A 21400-nucleotide genomic window follows, 5' to 3' on the forward strand; every position below is an offset into this window, starting at 1 on the left:
TGAGGTCTTTGATGGATGGACCTCACACTCTGCCCTCCCTACCATGATTCACAGACTTTCCCAAAAACCTCTCCTGTGAACCCCTTACACACATTCACCACACTCCTTTGTACCTACATATTGCCTCTCAATGAATTAATAACTCAGAACATATTTGTTTTCAATACTCCCATTTCAATATACATTTTTATTCTTATTTTTGAATGATTTATACTAAAAAAAAACTAATACAAATAATTAAAATTTGTCGATTTAAGGAAAAACATAAAAAAGTAAGACAAAAGGAGACCTACAAAGTTTCTAGACCATCCCCAAATGTTGGGTTTGAATATTAACGTTTTTTTTTCCTACCTAAAAGAGCTCTATTAAGTGGATTTTTGATTTGGGGCTAAACATTCATAAACACGTCCCCATCAATATCAAAACATAGTCCTATTCACTTTGTAAAATCCCTAACAATCATGATTTACATAAACAAGTAAAAAAAAACAAAACTGAAAAATTAACTCATCAAACTTAAAACAACAACACTACGTAAATGACAAGAAATATGGTTTAAAAAATATATAAAATTAATAGGGTCCAAAAATAAAGAATTAAATTTTTTTTTTTTTTTTTTTTAGGTATTGTTATTTTTCCTTTTTTTTTTATATTTAAGGATTTTTTTAAGTCTTGGTATTTTCTTTCCTTTTTTTCAAATCAAAAAAAATGTGCTCTCTACAGTGCTCTGCCCACATTGCTTTATGCAAATGGCACACACACACGCACATATGTCTTTAACAGCACGGAGGTTGTGTTCACTCTTCCAATTACGAGATGTTAGCCGTTCCAATAGGACAGCAAAAGGACAGAGTGGCCACACGATCGGACGTACTATGGTTACTGGTGCTTCACACCCACAGATCTAATCAGGGATCGCACTTTCTATTTCCTACCTTTTGACTCCAGGGAATCAGGGTAAACTTCTGGATGTGGTTTATGAGGGATTTACACTGGCACGGAAAGTATGTAGGTATGTTGTCCGGAGTACAATGCTGGGTCGCCCACACGGGCAACACCCATATATCTCCAAAGGAACAAAAATTTCCAAACAGAACACAGCTCCTAGACACCACAGGAGGTCAATAGCTTCCTATCAAATTAAAACAATTATTTCCCACAATTACCCACTCGTTTTGCTGGCCATACTCACAATGATTGCAATTTTATTGAAGCGCGCGAAAACTGATTTTAAAACTTTAAACTATCTTTAATTTACTTCCTTAAGCCTGATGATGGATATCTGTGACTAAACAAACAAAACATTAGAAAAAATTTAACTATTTCACTTTATCCATTTATTACTTCAAAGTTTAATCAAAAGTGCACCGTGTATTCGCCCGTCGCGTTACTTTCGTTACTTTGAAAATGGCAACTTTTGACGTTTTTCCCATATTTATACCCTTTCTATCCAAGCGTAAATTCGCCATTTCTAATATCTTGCCCCTATTCTCGCCTAAATTCTCTTTCATTTTCTCTTAAAATTCACCCGTTTCTTTTCCCCAGTTCGACATCCCACTGTCGTCATTCTCCATGTCCTACGGGATTTATGAATGGGTGGCTACTATTTTATACAACTCTGCCTATCGTAAAATTATTTCGCTTCTGACCACTTCCTAAACTGTAGCTGTCACAAACCCCACGCCATTCCACACACAGCCGCATACCGATCAGACACCAAAAAGCATAGCCAATCCAAAACAACCACAAGAAACGAAAAAACCATGGGTAGATCATATTACCCCAAAAAAAAAACAAAGTAATTCATATTAAAACATACCCGCAACGCTCTGGCCAACAACACAAACATCTCATTGGCCAGAGGACAGAAAAAAAAAACTGAAATTCGCCAAACGAAAAAAAATTATCTACAGCGGGGATACTCACACACATACACACCTGGCCAACCCGTTTAACATTTGGCCTTACAACGAAAAATGCATTTGTTGCAAAAAAAAACAAGAAAAGATAGACAAGGTGCACGCAACATAGATCGCCTGGCAAAAGAATATAGTACTGCGCCAACAATAATTTGGGCAATTTTTCTTGTAAGTCCTGGGCAATCATCCAGTCCTGGTATTATGACCAAAGAGGCGGCCAGAGCTTACCCAAGCAGTGACATGTGCTTCATTACTTACTCCATCCAGCCGAATACATAATATTCGGGGTGACGCCCTTTGCCACAGCAGGCCAATAAATGCAAGGCAGACAACTACAGAAAAACAAACCTACGTGTCATGCCCGATGAGCAGACGTCCTATATAAGCCCTCAGGCATCAATTGTACAAATCGCACATTCTGCGACCTCGTATATAAACAGGTCAGTATACCCTTGCAGTACCACTGTACATTACTAGTAACTCAATTGTTTATATTTATTTGGCAGAAGCAGGACAGGCAACTATGACCAGTGGGCGTTATGGAAAACCTGGGGCAATGAATGCATGTCCATTACCGGGATCTTTCTTTTCCCAAAATACTGCATTATCTTTGTCGTTATCTTATTCATCCTGTATTTCCTCTGCCTTTATGTGTCATCAATAAAATAACATATCGATTCGCATTCGTGTCTTCTTTCAAATCTTTGGGTGAGTAGAAGCATTGAGTTCTATTCATTAGGGTGCCTCCGCAACAAATGCATATGGAGATATGTGTTCATACCTGGACCACTCACTGTGAGGTGTTCAGTGGTTATTTTATGAGCAATTGAGACATCACTTGACCCCGTGTACTTTAATTTTATGCCAAATTTCAGCAAATTCGTATAATAACTGTGGCTTTAATGGACTCAAGGCCTTAAATCGGCAGATCGGCCTATATGGTCGATTTGGCCTCTCCAAGAACTTTTTTCCTGCGTATGGAAAAGTTAAATCTGTGCAAAATTTCCGTACGATAATTTGATAACACTGACATCGTTAAATTGCCTTCGAGTTTCATGAGAAATACAAAGTATTTCGATGTATTAGAAACAGAATGACAAAATGTACCCCCTAACCTTTGGTGGAGGGTATAAAAATGTCCAATTACGATGAACACTCTCCCAGGGAATTTATCATAAACGTTATCTGAAACAAATTGCCTAGTACATGAGCACTTCATAAAAATAAATATAAAAAATTTTTGTTGTTTGTGTCTCTTTCGAGACCATCTCAATGATGAGATTTTTGCAATGGAAAAGGAATTACCGAGATCGAAACACAAACCAACCATCAATATAACTTCCAAAAAGATTCACAAGTGGCAATTGCAACAGCATTGAAGGCAGTAACAAAACCAATTCTGGTACGGGATGACCATGAGCAGCACACGGGTTGGAACTCTAATCTACGATTGTGTGGTGCTCATCGTCATTACGAGAAGCTCAACTGGGCGCTTCCACAGGTTGCAGTCTCGCGCAATCAGCGATATCGAATGGAGAGTCTCAGTGAGATGCCGGGCGGCCTATTCTTGTTTAAATACTGAGTGCCTGTGATACTCGATATGACAAAGCGAGTTATTGGCGCCTTTAAATAACCAATTGCTTACATGGAGCTTGTTTTAACTTGTTTAACAAACAGCAAATAACAAAACAGATAGTTTTTTTTCAGAGAAAGAAGGAGAGAATGAAAGAAAACAAAAATCTACTGACATTTGATGACATTTCCAATCGGCACATTTGACATCCTCAATGATGTTATGGGGCCTATTCACTTTATGTTTTCGAATGTGACCTAACCTTCTATTGGTGAATCCTGTATGAACCCGAAGGACGTTGGAAAAATGGACCAACGTTTTTGCTGAAGGCGGAATCGTATTGGCCGAGTGAGGTGCACAATCAAACGAAAAAGGATGAAAGAAGAGAATGCCGTGTCTTATCTGTGCCGTCATGTGCAACGTCAACAATACGAAGACGAACTTGAGGACCTGAAAAAACAACACTCAGTGAGCCATAGCAGCCAATTATTGTCGCTGAATCCCTTTGTTGGCCAAGATGGCTTAATTCGTGCATCTGGGAGAATCCAAAATGCTGCCTTTTTGAATCTGGAAGCCAGGCAGCCCATAATTTTGCCGAAAAATCATCGGTTCACCAGGTTATTGGTGGAATTCTACCACAGAAAGTTCCTGCACATCAACACTGCCACTGCTATCAGCGAAATACGTCAAAAGTACTGGGTGCCATCACTGCGTCAACTATTAAACAGCATCCAGAGCCACTGTTCCGCCTGCAAACTTCGTCGAGCCAGGCCACGTCAACCCCAGATGTCTGCCTTACCGATGGAGAGGGTGACCCCATACGTTCGAGCCTTCACATACACAGGACTTGATTATTTTGGCCCAGTAAGTGTTGGAATCCGCCGTCAACGTGAGAAAAGGTGGGTTGCTCTTTTTACCTGCTTTACAACCCGTGCCATCCACCTGGAGATTGCCACAGACCTATCCAGCGATGCTTGCCTGATGTGTATCCGCAACTTCATTAATAGAAGAGGTGTGCCTGTATCCATAAGAAGCGACAACGGGACCAATTTTGTTGGCATAGCAAAGGAATTACAAGGTATTGATATGTTTTTGGATACTAATAGTCTCTCTCCAGGTTTGACGGCACTGGGCATCAAATGGATATTCAACACTCCGTTGAATCCAAGTGAAGGCGGCGTATGGGAACGGCTTGTGCAGTCCGTGAAGAAGGCATTGTACATCATGTTGAAGGAGCAGGCTCCAAAGCTCGAAACGCTCCAATCGTTTCTAATCGAAGCAGAGAACATCATCAATTCGAGACCCTTGACTTATCTACCTGTGACTCCCGAAGACCCGGAACCATTGACCCCGAATCATTTTCTGCTTGGGTGCACTAATTCAACCCAAACTCCGGCACCATATGAGCCCAGATTGATGTGTCTTCGAAAGCAGTGGCGTGTGGTGCAGAACTTAAAGAACGGCATGTGGCATCAATGGCTGCATGAATATCTTCCTGAGCTGACGAGAAGGACGAAATGGTGTTTGCCATCACAACCGTTGGACGTGGGCTGCCTTGTTTTTATTTGTGACCCAGATCTTCCAAGAAGCCAATGGAAAAGAGGGCGTGTCATCGAGCTCCATCGCGGCAAAGATGGTGTAGCACGTTCAGCCGAAGTGCGCACAGATGTGGGTGTCTACCGCCGTCCTGTTTCCAAGTTGGCCATACTAGACGTTGAAGACTCTGCTGGTGAAGGTGAAGCCTCCCCCTCTGGGTCAGTTCACGGGGGTGGGGATGTCGTTTGAGGGCAACCCTGCTCGACGGTAACCCTGTTGTTGCAAAATGCTGGTGCAACTGACAGCAATGAAGTACAATGGCTGAAATATCCCAAGCCAATTTGCAACATATCTTCATTTTGTTTATTGTTTTTGTTTATTTTTAAGCCAATTTTTTTGTATAAATAGGCCCTTCTGGCAAATACTTGTTCTTTTCTATTCGTGATACCAAAAAAACATGTAAGTCGTGCTTTGCATTTTTTGTTGTAATTTTTATTGAACTTGTTAAAGTTTTAAAGTGTTAAATGTAAATTTTAACTTGAATCTTTATTTATTAATAGTGAATAAACAACACATTAACGTAATCTCACACCTTAAACACACACACACACACATCAAATGTACAACCCTTATATTTAAAAATACAAAACACATATCAAGCAAAATAAATATATCCAGCAGTTTCATCATTTCAAACATAAAGCCATACGTCAGTTTTATTATTTTGGAAGGCCAACTGGTGTGAGACGTTTATTCATCGGTTCACGAAGAAAAGAAAAGCAACAGCATGTGTCACAAAAAAATATGTTTTTTTATTTTTTGAGTTTACAAATCATATTTTGTTCGACAACACGCTTCGAGTGCTCCTGCATTTAAACAAAATATGAAAATTTTACAATAAATTGAATAAAGTTATACCTGACCTGTCACCTGTAATTTCGAAACTTTAAAATTCCTTTTTTATTTTCATTTCGACTAAGATGCGGTGCGTCCAGAGGGATCCTGGTCTGAGTCGAATAGGTCTGGCCGGATAGTTAAATTGGTGACGTGTATCGTGTGGTCCCTGGTCGCATTCGGGACATACATCCGCACGTCGGCATCAATTCTTGCTCTGTAAGAGTTGAGGCGGCTGCATATGCCGGATCGTAGTTGAGCCAGCACTACTCTGGTTTGCTTGGGGAGATCAATTTCTTCAGGTGAAATGGAAGGCGGTCGTTTTCACAGGGACTACATTCACCCGGTAGCTATTGTAGCATTTGCTACCGTGTCTGCATAAATGTTTTGTACACTCGCTTGATCTAGAGGTTCTCTCTTATAGCGCTAAACCACACGCTCGAGATCATGTAGATCTACCTTAAGGTTTCTAGGCGGTGGATACCTATCTACAAAATGATGATTTGGATGGTCTCTGCAATAACATCCCAAAAGGTATTGCTTAGACAGCATGTAATTATGTCTTCGCACTGGTAGGATCTTTGTCTGCTGATGGAGGTGGTCCACATAAGAACTGCAAAGACAGCCCGTCGCAGTTCGTTGGGTGGCATTCTGACAGAACTGCGTGTCAGAGCTGAAGAGTCCACACTGGCGCTGCATAACTTACCACAGGCCGGCCAATTGCTTTGTACGTGGTCAACAAGGTTTCTTTGTCAGCACCCCAAGTGCTGCCGGCAAGTGACTTGAGGACCTTGTTTCTGCTTTTGACTTTATCGCAAATTGTTGTGGCATGCGGGGAAAATGTGTAAGAGCTGTCAAATGTGACGCCAAGTATTTTAAGGCACTTGACCGTCGGAATCAACATATCGCAGATGCCCTCAATTGGTCGGGAGCCTGATGCCATGATTGTATAATCGTCCACGTTGAATACGTAGTGGTTAAACGGTCCTCTTAATAGTCATAAGTTTTAGCAAAAAAATAAACAAGTTTATATGTTATTAACATAAATATTAGAGATGCAAAGTCAGGTCCATGCGTTGTAGCGTGTCACGAAAAAGTTTTTTTTTTATTTTTTTAAGTTTACAAATCATATATTGTTCCGACATTCGATTGCTCCTTCATATAAACAAAATATGAAAATGTTACTATACATTGAAACCTGACCCGACCTGTCACCAACATATTAATTTAAAAACTTAAAAAATTAATTTTTTTATTTTCATAGCTTTTCATCAATAGCAACTTTTTACTTTAATTGGCTATGACAGAATATTTTTTCACTAGCCGAACGTAGAATAGCGTTCCAAGCGCCTCGATCTTCTGCGCTCATTCTAAAATCTCTGACACCAAGTTTCGAGGTGTCTCCCACAACATGATCTTTCCATCGGGCTTTTGGTCTTCCCAGTTTGCGTGTACCACCGTGTTTGCCTTCAAAAAACTTCTTTGCTGCAGCTTCTTCATCCATTCTGACAACATGGACTAGCCAACGCAGCCGTAGAATTTTGATGCGTGTAACTATGCTATCGTCGTCATACAGCTCACACAGCTCGTGGTTCAAACGTCGCCTATATTCTCCGTTAACGCAAACTGGTCCATATAATTTAAGAAGAATCTTTCTCTCAAATACTCCAAGCACTGACTCATCTGCTTTCATAACTACCCATGCTTCAGAACCATATAACAGCACGGGTAGTATCAGTGTCTTGTAAAGTGTAGTCTTCGTCTGTCGAGAGATGGCCTTGTTTCTAAACTGCTTACTTAGTCCAAAGTAGCATCTGTTTGCCAGTATTATTCTTCGCTTTATCTCAAAACTGGTGTCATTCGTTTCGGTTACGGCGGTGCCGAGGTAGATAAAGTTACTGACTATCTCAAAGTTGTGATTCCCAACTTTCTCCATGTTCCTTATCTGCTCGGTTGTACAAGGCTTTTTGGGAGTGGAGACCATCCATTTCGTCTTATCTCCATTTACTGCCAGACCCATTTTCACTGACTCTCTTTCGATTCTTTCAAAGGCTGCAGTTACTACTTCCGTTGACCGACCTATGATATCGATATCGTCGGCATAGGCAAGTAGCATGTGCTCTCTTGTGATTAGTGTGCCATATCTATTCACTTCTGCATCTCATATAATCTTCTCCAGCAGGATATTAAAGAGATCACACGATAGGCTGTCTCCTTGTCTGAAACCTCGTTTGGTATTAAATGGTTCGGAGAGATTCTTTCCTATTCTTACAGAGAAACGCGTATCAGCAAGTGTCATCCAGCAGTCTTATTAATATTGCAGGGATACCAAACTCAGACATCGCTTGAAATACCTTTGAACGTAAAGGAGTATCGAAGGCGGCTTTGTAGTCAACAATGAGATGGTAGGTGTTGATTTCTCCTTCTCGGGTCTTTTCCAGGATTTGGCGCAGTGTGAATATCTGGTATAGGATGGATTCACCAGGTCTAAAACCGAATTGATTGGGCCCAATTATCTCATTGACTTTAGGTTTAAATCTTTCACACAATACGCTCGAGAAAATCTTGTATGCGATGGGGAGGAGACTTATTCCTCTGTAGTTGGCACATTCCGCCTTGTCTCCTTTCTTGTGTACGGGACAAAGTATGCTGAGGTTCCAATCATCGGGTATGCGTTCTTCTAGCCAGATTGCGCAGATAAGCTGATGCATACGCCTTATCAGCGTGTCGCCTCCGGTCTTAAATAGTTCAGCGGGTAACCCGTCGGCTCCTGCTGCCTTGTTGTTCTTTAGTCGGGTCACTGCTACTTGGACCTCATTCTGACTAGAAGGTAAACATTCTATACCATCATCCGGGATTGGTTCTGCGATATCGTCTTCGCCGCCAACATCGGACACTAGCAGTTGGGTAAAATGTTCTTTTCATATCCTCAGCATGTTATCTGTGTCAGTTACCATATTTCAGCAAATTCGTATAATAACTGTGGCTTTAATGGACTCAAGGCCTTAAATCGGCAGATCGGCCTATATGGTCGATTTGGCCTCTCCAAGAACTTTTTTCCTGCGTATGGAAAAGTTAAATCTGTGCAAAATTTCCGTACGATAATTTGATAACACTGACATCGTTAAATTGCCTTCGAGTTTCATGAGAAATACAAAGTATTTCGATGTATTAGAAACAGAATGACAAAATGTACCCCCTAACCTTTGGTGGTGGGTATAAAAATGTCCAATTACGATGAACACTCTCCCAGGGAATTTATCATAAACGTTATCTGAAACAAATTGCCTAGTACATGAGCACTTCATAAAAATAAATATAAAAAATTTTTGTTGTTTGTGTCTCTTTCGAGACCATCTCAATGATGAGATTTTTGCAATGGAAAAGGAATTACCGAGATCGAAACACAAACCAACCATCAATATAACTTCCAAAAAGATTCACAAGTGGCAATTGCAACAGCATTGAAGGCAGTAACAAAACCAATTCTGGTACGGGATGACCATGAGCAGCACACGGGTTGGAACTCTAATCTACGATTGTGTGGTGCTCATCGTCATTACGAGAAGCTCAACTGGGCGCTTCCACAGGTTGCAGTCTCGCGCAATCAGCGATATCGAATGGAGAGTCTCAGTGAGATGCCGGGCGGCCTATTCTTGTTTAAATACTGAGTGCCTGTGATACTCGATATGACAAAGCGAGTTATTGGCGCCTTTAAATAACCAATTGCTTACATGGAGCTTGTTTTAACTTGTTTAACAAACAGCAAATAACAAAACAGATAGTTTTTTTTCAGAGAAAGAAGGAGAGAATGAAAGAAAACAAAAATCTACTGACATTTGATGACATTTCCAATCGGCACATTTGACATCCTCAATGATGTTATGGGGCCTATTCACTTTATGTTTTCGAATGTGACCTAACCTTCTATTGGTGAATCCTGTATGAACCCGAAGGACGTTGGAAAAATGGACCAACGTTTTTGCTGAAGGCGGAATCGTATTGGCCGAGTGAGGTGCACAATCAAACGAAAAAGGATGAAAGAAGAGAATGCCGTGTCTTATCTGTGCCGTCATGTGCAACGTCAACAATACGAAGACGAACTTGAGGACCTGAAAAAACAACACTCAGTGAGCCATAGCAGCCAATTATTGTCGCTGAATCCCTTTGTTGGCCAAGATGGCTTAATTCGTGCATCTGGGAGAATCCAAAATGCTGCCTTTTTGAATCTGGAAGCCAGGCAGCCCATAATTTTGCCGAAAAATCATCGGTTCACCAGGTTATTGGTGGAATTCTACCACAGAAAGTTCCTGCACATCAACACTGCCACTGCTATCAGCGAAATACGTCAAAAGTACTGGGTGCCATCACTGCGTCAACTATTAAACAACATCCAGAGCCACTGTTCCGCCTGCAAACTTCGTCGAGCCAGGCCACGTCAACCCCAGATGTCTGCCTTACCGATGGAGAGGGTGACCCCATACGTTCGAGCCTTCACATACACAGGACTTGATTATTTTGGCCCAGTAAGTGTTGGAATCCGCCGTCAACGTGAGAAAAGGTGGGTTGCTCTTTTTACCTGCTTTACAACCCGTGCCATCCACCTGGAGATTGCCACAGACCTATCCAGCGATGCTTGCCTGATGTGTATCCGCAACTTCATTAATAGAAGAGGTGTGCCTGTATCCATAAGAAGCGACAACGGGACCAATTTTGTTGGCATAGCAAAGGAATTACAAGGTATTGATATGTTTTTGGATACTAATAGTCTCTCTCCAGGTTTGACGGCACTGGGCATCAAATGGATATTCAACACTCCGTTGAATCCAAGTGAAGGCGGCGTATGGGAACGGCTTGTGCAGTCCGTGAAGAAGGCATTGTACATCATGTTGAAGGAGCAGGCTCCAAAGCTCGAAACGCTCCAATCGTTTCTAATCGAAGCAGAGAACATCATCAATTCGAGACCCTTGACTTATCTACCTGTGACTCCCGAAGACCCGGAACCATTGACCCCGAATCATTTTCTGCTTGGGTGCACTAATTCAACCCAAACTCCGGCACCATATGAGCCCAGATTGATGTGTCTTCGAAAGCAGTGGCGTGTGGTGCAGAACTTAAAGAACGGCATGTGGCATCAATGGCTGCATGAATATCTTCCTGAGCTGACGAGAAGGACGAAATGGTGTTTGCCATCACAACCGTTGGACGTGGGCTGCCTTGTTTTTATTTGTGACCCAGATCTTCCAAGAAGCCAATGGAAAAGAGGGCGTGTCATCGAGCTCCATCGCGGCAAAGATGGTGTAGCACGTTCAGCCGAAGTGCGCACAGATGTGGGTGTCTACCGCCGTCCTGTTTCCAAGTTGGCCATACTAGACGTTGAAGACTCTGCTGGTGAAGGTGAAGCCTCCCCCTCTGGGTCAGTTCACGGGGGTGGGGATGTCGTTTGAGGGCAACCCTGCTCGACGGTAACCCTGTTGTTGCAAAATGCTGGTGCAACTGACAGCAATGAAGTACAATGGCTGAAATATCCCAAGCCAATTTGCAACATATCTTCATTTTGTTTATTGTTTTTGTTTATTTTTAAGCCAATTTTTTTGTATAAATAGGCCCTTCTGGCAAATACTTGTTCTTTTCTATTCGTGATACCAAAAAAACATGTAAGTCGTGCTTTGCATTTTTTGTTGTAATTTTTATTGAACTTGTTAAAGTTTTAAAGTGTTAAATGTAAATTTTAACTTGAATCTTTATTTATTAATAGTGAATAAACAACACATTAACGTAATCTCACACCTTAAACACACACACACACACATCAAATGTACAACCCTTATATTTAAAAATACAAAACACATATCAAGCAAAATAAATATATCCAGCAGTTTCATCATTTCAAACATAAAGCCATACGTCAGTTTTATTATTTTGGAAGGCCAACTGGTGTGAGACGTTTATTCATCGGTTCACGAAGAAAAGAAAAGCAACAGCATGTGTCACAAAAAAATATGTTTTTTTATTTTTTGAGTTTACAAATCATATTTTGTTCGACAACACGCTTCGAGTGCTCCTGCATTTAAACAAAATATGAAAATTTTACAATAAATTGAATAAAGTTATACCTGACCTGTCACCTGTAATTTCGAAACTTTAAAATTCCTTTTTTATTTTCATTTCGACTAAGATGCGGTGCGTCCAGAGGGATCCTGGTCTGAGTCGAATAGGTCTGGCCGGATAGTTAAATTGGTGACGTGTATCGTGTGGTCCCTGGTCGCATTCGGGACATACATCCGCACGTCGGCATCAATTCTTGCTCTGTAAGAGTTGAGGCGGCTGCATATGCCGGATCGTAGTTGAGCCAGCACTACTCTGGTTTGCTTGGGGAGATCAATTTCTTCAGGTGAAATGGAAGGCGGTCGTTTTCACAGGGACTACATTCACCCGGTAGCTATTGTAGCATTTGCTACCGTGTCTGCATAAATGTTTTGTACACTCGCTTGATCTAGAGGTTCTCTCTTATAGCGCTAAACCACACGCTCGAGATCATGTAGATCTACCTTAAGGTTTCTAGGCGGTGGATACCTATCTACAAAATGATGATTTGGATGGTCTCTGCAATAACATCCCAAAAGGTATTGCTTAGACAGCATGTAATTATGTCTTCGCACTGGTAGGATCTTTGTCTGCTGATGGAGGTGGTCCACATAAGAACTGCAAAGACAGCCCGTCGCAGTTCGTTGGGTGGCATTCTGACAGAACTGCGTGTCAGAGCTGAAGAGTCCACACTGGCGCTGCATAACTTACCACAGGCCGGCCAATTGCTTTGTACGTGGTCAACAAGGTTTCTTTGTCAGCACCCCAAGTGCTGCCGGCAAGTGACTTGAGGACCTTGTTTCTGCTTTTGACTTTATCGCAAATTGTTGTGGCATGCGGGGAAAATGTGTAAGAGCTGTCAAATGTGACGCCAAGTATTTTAAGGCACTTGACCGTCGGAATCAACATATCGCAGATGCCCTCAATTGGTCGGGAGCCTGATGCCATGATTGTATAATCGTCCACGTTGAATACGTAGTGGTTAAACGGTCCTCTTAATAGTCATAAGTTTTAGCAAAAAAATAAACAAGTTTATATGTTATTAACATAAATATTAGAGATGCAAAGTCAGGTCCATGCGTTGTAGCGTGTCACGAAAAAAATGTTTTTTTTTTATTTTTTTAAGTTTACAAATCATATATTGTTCCGACATTCGATTGCTCCTTCATATAAACAAAATATGAAAATGTTACTATACATTGAAACCTGACCCGACCTGTCACCAACATATTAATTTAAAAACTTAAAAAATTAATTTTTTTATTTTCATAGCTTTTCATCAATAGCAACTTTTTACTTTAATTGGCTATGACAGAATATTTTTTCACTAGCCGAACGTAGAATAGCGTTCCAAGCGCCTCGATCTTCTGCGCTCATTCTAAAATCTCTGACACCAAGTTTCGAGGTGTCTCCCACAACATGATCTTTCCATCGGGCTTTTGGTCTTCCCAGTTTGCGTGTACCACCGTGTTTGCCTTCAAAAAACTTCTTTGCTGCAGCTTCTTCATCCATTCTGACAACATGGACTAGCCAACGCAGCCGTAGAATTTTGATGCGTGTAACTATGCTATCGTCGTCATACAGCTCACACAGCTCGTGGTTCAAACGTCGCCTATATTCTCCGTTAACGCAAACTGGTCCATATAATTTAAGAAGAATCTTTCTCTCAAATACTCCAAGCACTGACTCATCTGCTTTCATAACTACCCATGCTTCAGAACCATATAACAGCACGGGTAGTATCAGTGTCTTGTAAAGTGTAGTCTTCGTCTGTCGAGAGATGGCCTTGTTTCTAAACTGCTTACTTAGTCCAAAGTAGCATCTGTTTGCCAGTATTATTCTTCGCTTTATCTCAAAACTGGTGTCATTCGTTTCGGTTACGGCGGTGCCGAGGTAGATAAAGTTACTGACTATCTCAAAGTTGTGATTCCCAACTTTCTCCATGTTCCTTATCTGCTCGGTTGTACAAGGCTTTTTGGGAGTGGAGACCATCCATTTCGTCTTATCTCCATTTACTGCCAGACCCATTTTCACTGACTCTCTTTCGATTCTTTCAAAGGCTGCAGTTACTACTTCCGTTGACCGACCTATGATATCGATATCGTCGGCATAGGCAAGTAGCATGTGCTCTCTTGTGATTAGTGTGCCATATCTATTCACTTCTGCATCTCATATAATCTTCTCCAGCAGGATATTAAAGAGATCACACGATAGGCTGTCTCCTTGTCTGAAACCTCGTTTGGTATTAAATGGTTCGGAGAGATTCTTTCCTATTCTTACAGAGAAACGCGTATCAGCAAGTGTCATCCAGCAGTCTTATTAATATTGCAGGGATACCAAACTCAGACATCGCTTGAAATACCTTTGAACGTAAAGGAGTATCGAAGGCGGCTTTGTAGTCAACAAAGAGATGGTAGGTGTTGATTTCTCCTTCTCGGGTCTTTTCCAGGATTTGGCGCAGTGTGAATATCTGGTATAGGATGGATTCACCAGGTCTAAAACCGAATTGATTGGGCCCAATTATCTCATTGACTTTAGGTTTAAATCTTTCACACAATACGCTCGAGAAAATCTTGTATGCGATGGGGAGGAGACTTATTCCTCTGTAGTTGGCACATTCCGCCTTGTCTCCTTTCTTGTGTACGGGACAAAGTATGCTGAGGTTCCAATCATCGGGTATGCGTTCTTCTAGCCAGATTGCGCAGATAAGCTGATGCATACGCCTTATCAGCGTGTCGCCTCCGGTCTTAAATAGTTCAGCGGGTAACCCGTCGGCTCCTGCTGCCTTGTTGTTCTTTAGTCGGGTCACTGCTACTTGGACCTCATTCTGACTAGAAGGTAAACATTCTATACCATCATCCGGGATTGGTTCTGCGATATCGTCTTCGCCGCCAACATCGGACACTAGCAGTTGGGTAAAATGTTCTTTTCATATCCTCAGCATGTTATCTGTGTCAGTTACCATATTTCCTTCTTTGTCTCTGCAGGAGGATGTGCCTGCAATAAAGCCATCGGTTTGATGTTTAATTCTTTGGTCGAATTTCCGGACTTCATTCTGACTCCTGTACATCTCAATTCGCTCACACTCACGTCTTTCCATTTCCTTTTTCTTTCTGCGGAATAGACGTATCTCCTCTCTTCTTTTCTCCCGATACCTCTTCTCCATCTGGCGCGTTGCTACTGATTGCAGGGTTGCTCTATATGCCACATTCTTGGCTTCAGTAGCATCTCGACACTCTTGGTCGTACCATGGGTTTCTTGGAGGAGGCTTCCGGTACTCAAGTACGAATTTAGCGGCATTTTCCATGGAGTGGGCAATAGTTTACCGATGCGCCATTATATCATCGGACCAAGGAGTCCTTTCATCAAACAGTTGTTGTTGTTGTTGTTGTTGTAGTAGCAGTGTGTGGTACACTGAAGCGGCAGCCCTTGCCGATGAAGTAATTCATCGGGTCAATCCCATGGCAGCCGGTTGTACAGTTGGGTCAGTCGAGTGGAGTATGCCGCTGCCATTTGTTGTGTTTGCAGCTTTTCAATGTCCAGCTTCCGCGCAGTGTCAGATCGTACTTTCCTCGCCATGTTCAAACGGGTGCGAACCTTTGCTGCAACGAGGTAATGATCCGAATCTATATTCGCTCCAGGGATCGATCGTACATCTACAATAACACGCTGGATGAATGCCTTCCATCTATCACAACGTGATCAATTTGGTTTCTCGTGTTTTGATCGGGTGACAGCTATGTGGCTTTGTGAATATTTTTATGTTGAAATCTGGTGCTACTAACTACCATGTTTTTTGTCGCGGCGAAATGTATCAGCCTCAACCCATTACTGGACGTTATCTCGTGGAGGCTAAACTTTTCGACTGTTGGACATACAGCAATAGCAACTTTAAAACAGTTTTAATTTTATGGACGAAGGGACTAGGGACTAGGAGTGGCTAACATTTTGTTTTGATTTCATTATAACCCAAAACATTCATTTGATTTGTGGACCCCCTAGAGGTCTTAGTATTGCCTTTGGGTTTTAAAGGCCATGAACTACTTATCAAAAAACAAAATTCATATATAGGTTAGGTTAGGTATAAGTGGCAGCCCGCCACAGGAACAGAAGAATGAAGAGCCTCCTAGTTCCTACCGATGAACCAGTTCGCTCTTAAAAGCCCAACAACTTGCGAATGTTCACATCCGTTAAATCAGACAGGTTCTCAAAGAAAAAATAACCTAAAGAGGAATTCCTTCTGACTGCTAGTGCGGGACACACACACAGAAGGTGTTCTATAGTCTCTTTTTCTTCGATGTCCTCACAGCTTCTGCAAAAGTCGTTGCTGGCAACCTTCAGTCTGTCAGCATGTTTTTCGGTTAGACAGTCATGACGGACACAATGACTGAGACCTCTGTTTTAGCCAATGACAGTCTAGATTAGGCCACATAAAAAATGTATATATAACTGAATATGAATTCATAAATTGTCAAAAGCATAAAATATCTCTTAAATGTTGTTAATAAACGATAACACACACTATTCCGTTACAATTCTTCTTTTTCGTTTATAAGCTAGTGGAAAAAATTTAGCGTTCGTCACGTAGTGCGTGTCACATAGAGTTCACAGCTTTAGACAAAAAATTTGTAGTTTTGGGTTGTTTAGCCAAAAATTTAAAATAATCGTTTGTTTAGCTTTAAATCATACAATATAATTTTTGAGGTTTACACTAACCTCGAAAGATACTTCCATTTTTTGTAGCGTGCATCACACAACTTTGTGAATATTTTTTATACTATATGGGAGAAAAAGAATTTGTCATTCGAAAGTATTTTTAAATTCCCTAATTAACTATAAGTAGATTAGAAATTATTTTCACATCACAAAAAAAATCATACATTTCAATCAAAAATTCTATAAATATGTAGCGTTCGTCACGCAGGATTCATCCATATGACAAATTTATTAAAAACCCACATTATGAATAAAATTAATAACAGTAGTAAAAGCTTTGAAAAATTTTCATGACTGAAAAATCAATGTTTATAACATATAGGCCATCCTCCTTCTTTTTCGATTATTTTACAAACGTGTTTTGTCGTTAATTTAAGAGTTTACCCCATCCAAAGTGTGTGCCATCCAATCGGGTTCGGCTGCAGCAATTTTTTCAATAATAGAATTTACTTGATAGCATAGAGACTGTATCTGTCCATCCCACAGAGGTAATACCTCACGTTTCTCAAAATGTACAATACCTATGATTTGATCGATATGACCATTCATACGGCCTTCGGTTATCATTTGTGATGCGATATTTTCTGCTTTTGAAGCGGGAATTTCCAGTAGAGCACCTAATTCTGCAAATGTTATGTTATTGTACAATTTGCTGGCAGATAAAAGATTGTGTTCGAAAACGGCGCGGTCTAAAATAGATGAACCGTCAACAGTGGCAGCTTTCTGATGGGGCTGCAGAAGAGCTTCAAACTCCTGCAACTCTGAACGCCTTATAATGCGATCCAAATACATTTTCTCAAGTATGGAATAGGCTGGCAATTGTTGACAACGTTCATCTTTGAAGAGAGTAGCTAACATACGAGAGCGTTGCTGACCAGCGGATGCTAAGACTGTGCATATTAATGCCTTTTTAAGAGCTGTCATACGTTCCCCTTCATCTACAATAGTTCTGTAAGAAAGTTCATTGTAGCGTTGTGCCGCTTCAATAAATTTCCGACGATAGTCCAAAACACGGGCATAACAAACTTTATACATGACCTACATATATATAAATATATGTATAACATATTAGTGTTAAGAATCAAATTATTAAAATGAGAAAATAGTTACTTGTAGTTCCTCACTGTGTGTCTCTGCCTGTAATAATGAGGCTCGATTAATATAAAATTCAGCTTGTGCTGAATCATTCTCTTCCAAATATAGGCGAGCTATTTTTAAGTATGTTTCTAGTTTGTAGTCCACTGTATATTGTTTCTGTCCTGTTTCCAGAGGTATGCCGACCAACACATTAGCGGCATCTCGCCACTGCTGATTACGCTCGTATATTTCAGCTAAATGCTGACGAATCCCGGCCACCTGTTCTTCAAATGATATTACACGCGGTTGGACCTTATCCAAAGTAAAATGTGACACCACCTTGGAAACTTCATCGGGAAGTTTACTTAGCTGAATTCCAACATCATTTAGTATCTGCCGTGATATGACCAGACTAACATGCTCATTAACAATAGCTTCAACGAACAGTTTTAGAGTATCGATCAAATCATTGCCGGTATTGGTGAGCACAACTTCAAGAAGTTGGCGATATCGATCCGTCTGCTCTTTATGGGTTCCTGAGAAGTTTACCAACGACATCAATTGGCTGCGTAAATTGTTTGCTGTTATAACCATGATAGCTTATAAACACGTAAATTCTTTAGAAAATCAACAATCAAACACGGAACTTTAGTAAAATTCAGGTAAACAGACACAGAATGAATAATCATTTATTCGGTGTGGAGCCGGTAATCGGTTCTTGGCAATAACATAACAAAACTTTAGGCAAACTTATACAAGGTAAGGTCATTAGCCCAAGAACAACAAAGTCAACTTTACAATCCGCCATCTTGCCATCAAGCTGGTCGACGTTTTGCCAACACACACAAAAAAACTTGAGTGTGTATACGAGTGCGTACATGAACAGAAAATATGCGATAAAGAAGATAACAACAAAGAGAATGGAAACAAAAATTTGCCAACTTAACACCGTCAAAGCTGGCCGGCTGCTAACAGCTGTTAGCGTGATACCACCTTTTTAAATCTGCCTTGACGTCCATGGTACAAGAACTTAAACCCCGTTTACACTGCTGTTAAATCAGGATATAAGACTCTCGTCAGCTGACTTTAAAAAGGGAAAACAGATGATCGAGCCATTAAATCCGGATTCAAAGAGCAGTGTAAACGGGGTTTTAAAGGCAATTTTTATGTCAAACATTGATGTGTGTGCTTTCATGTGTATGCGTGTTCTTTACATGAAAACAAAATGTTTGGAAAACGAAATACTGAGCGTTGGTTGTATTTTTTTTATTCAGGTTTGGTTGTTGCAAATTAAAAAAGTCTCGAGAAATTGAGAAAAGGAAAAATGCATGGTCGTTTTACGGTTCTCTGTGGTAGTTTTTGTGGTAATAACAAATCATCTGCTTAGAAGATTTGATACTTTCACCATTACAATTTTCACATGCGAATCTTATTGTTTCCCTAATTGATTCGGCTAGTTTTTCACTCAAAATTGAATTTGCTTCTCATCGGTGGGAGAACAAAACAATAACATGAATTTCTCTGGGCCAGAAAAATTATTAAACTTTTTTCTTTTTTTAACCTCGGCAGACAAATTGCTGCCCAGCCGGTATTTATATTACAAGTTGTAAACAATACACCAGGGTTGCATAGAAAAATGTTTTTTTTTGGGCAAATGATTCTACATTCTAAGTTTTTGTACCATGGACAAAACCAAAGCGGATTTAAAAATAGGGTCTCACGCGAACAGCTGCTTACAGCCGGCCAGGTTTGACGGTACTAAGATGACGGATTTTTTTTTTAATTATCTTTTTTGTTATCTTCTTTCTCGCATATTCTCTGCTCATATACGCAAACGTATACACACACGCACACAAATTTCGTTGTGTGTGTTGGCAAAACGTCGATCAGCTTGATTGCAAGATGGCGGATTGCACCATATGATTTGTAGTTGTTGTACAAATGAGACCACCTTTAATTGCTTCGCCATGAGACAAAACTGATGGTTTCACGCAAGGTTCGAGTGTTGCCAAAGCTGCCATTGACGATAAGACATGTCATATGAGCTGTCACTTTCTGTATTCATAAAACTTGTCGTATCTATGTCGAATACGAATAGAGCGCGCAAATCCGGATTTAGTGGCTCATCTGTTTTCTCTTTACAAAATCAGCTGACTAGATCCTTAAATACGGATATAATGAGCAGTGTTATGTCACTTTTGAAAACATAAAGTGGAAAGGCCCAATGGATATCATTAAGGTTGTTATATCTGCCGATTGAAAATTTCATCAAATGGGAGAAAACGTAAACAAAGGATGAATGTTAAAAAGAGAACAAGTTGACGTCCTCAATGCCAAGTACTGCTAAAAATTAAAAAACTGTATGTCGGGTGATTGCATGGCGTAACATTATTCAGTGAATCCTGTATCTACATGTACACTGATAGAAAATTACGGTACTTTACCGCCTGGTATTATTTGTTCTCGTCATTGGCAACGATTTTTAATACCCTTTGGTATCAATTCAATACCAGACAAAGGAGGCTATTAAGAATTGATGGAGTCACATTTGTATTCTTGTCATCGCGCCAAAAGTGTTGTTGGGCTTTGTACTTAAAATATTAACGCTATTATAAAATATTTGTTAAACAAATAAAAAAATTTTTTTAATAAAATTTGAGTACGTAAAAATCTGTTCAAATACTCGAAAGCGGTGAAATCAAAAACATGATAGTATCTTGTGTGGAAAACATTGCTGTATTCACATGAAAACCACTTCTGGGAATCAATGCATATGAAATCAATTGCTGAATACAAAGAATTGAGGTAACATTACTGTAACATTACTTTTGGTAATTACTAACATAAAAACTCGAAATAGATCAGATTAAAATTATTTTCAATGTTTTTTTTTTTTTTTTTTATAAGGGGGTGGAATAACCAATAACGGGTTGGTACTAAAACCAATGACGGTCTGGTGCTAAAACCAATAAAAGATTAGTATTAAAACCTATGCCAGTTCGGTGATAAGGCTGGTACCAATCATTTTATGTTTCATCCATACCATCCGGTATTGTTTTTATACCCTCCACCATAAGATGGGGGGTATACTAATTTCGTCATTCTGTTTGTAACTACTCGAAATATTCTTCTGAGACCCCATAAAGTATATATATTCTTGATCGTCGCGACATTTTATGTCGATCTAGCCATGTCCGTCCGTCTATCCGTCCGTCCGTCTGTCCGTCCGTCCGTCTGTCGAAAGCACGCTAACTTCCGAAGGAGTAAAGCTAGCCGCTTGAAATTTTGCACAAATACTTTTTATTAGTGTAGGTCGGTTGGTATTGTAAATGGGCCATATCGGTCCATGTTTTGATATAGCTGCCATATAAACCGATCTTGGGTCTTGACTTCTTGAGCCTCTAGAGTGCGCAATTCTTATCCGATTGGAATGAAATTTTGCACGACGTGTTTTGTTATGATATCCAACAACTGTGCCAAGTATGGTTCAAATCGGTTTATAACCTGATATAGCTGTCATATAAACCGATCTTGGGTCTTGACTTCTTGAGCCTCTAGAGTGCGCAATTCTTATCCGATTGGAATGAAATTTTGCACG

General features: G+C 40.4%; 3 protein-coding genes across 3 annotated transcripts; 2 read left to right on the plus strand and 1 right to left on the minus strand.

Moving 5' to 3' along the window:
• The first annotated feature begins 3127 nt into the window (after nt 1–3127).
• LOC131994077 (uncharacterized) lies at nt 3128–5730 on the plus strand. The gene is made up of 2 exons (XM_059360279.1): nt 3128–5487; nt 5589–5730. Exon 1 carries the CDS (start codon nt 3868–3870, stop codon nt 5275–5277), a length of 1410 nt encoding a protein of 469 aa, XP_059216262.1. The 5' UTR covers nt 3128–3867; the 3' UTR covers nt 5278–5487; nt 5589–5730.
• Nucleotides 5731–8977: 3247 nt separating this feature from the next.
• LOC131994172 (uncharacterized) lies at nt 8978–11822 on the plus strand. Its single transcript, XM_059360633.1, has 2 exons — nt 8978–11579; nt 11681–11822. The coding sequence occupies exon 1, from the start codon at nt 9960–9962 to the stop codon at nt 11367–11369; it is 1410 nt and encodes a 469-aa protein (XP_059216616.1). The 5' UTR covers nt 8978–9959; the 3' UTR covers nt 11370–11579; nt 11681–11822.
• Nucleotides 11823–16916: 5094 nt separating this feature from the next.
• Nucleotides 16917–18503, minus strand: LOC106092363 (COP9 signalosome complex subunit 4). The gene is made up of 2 exons (XM_013259199.2): nt 17836–18503; nt 16917–17763 (listed from the first exon to the last, which is right to left on the minus strand). Exons 1-2 carry the CDS (start codon nt 18394–18396, stop codon nt 17098–17100), a joined length of 1227 nt encoding a protein of 408 aa, XP_013114653.1. The 5' UTR covers nt 18397–18503; the 3' UTR covers nt 16917–17097.
• Nucleotides 18504–21400: the final 2897 nt, after the last annotated feature.

The sequence above is a fragment of the Stomoxys calcitrans genome, chromosome 1 (assembly GCF_963082655.1).
Source record: "Stomoxys calcitrans chromosome 1, idStoCalc2.1, whole genome shotgun sequence".
Taxonomy (NCBI): Eukaryota; Metazoa; Arthropoda; class Insecta; order Diptera; family Muscidae; genus Stomoxys; species Stomoxys calcitrans.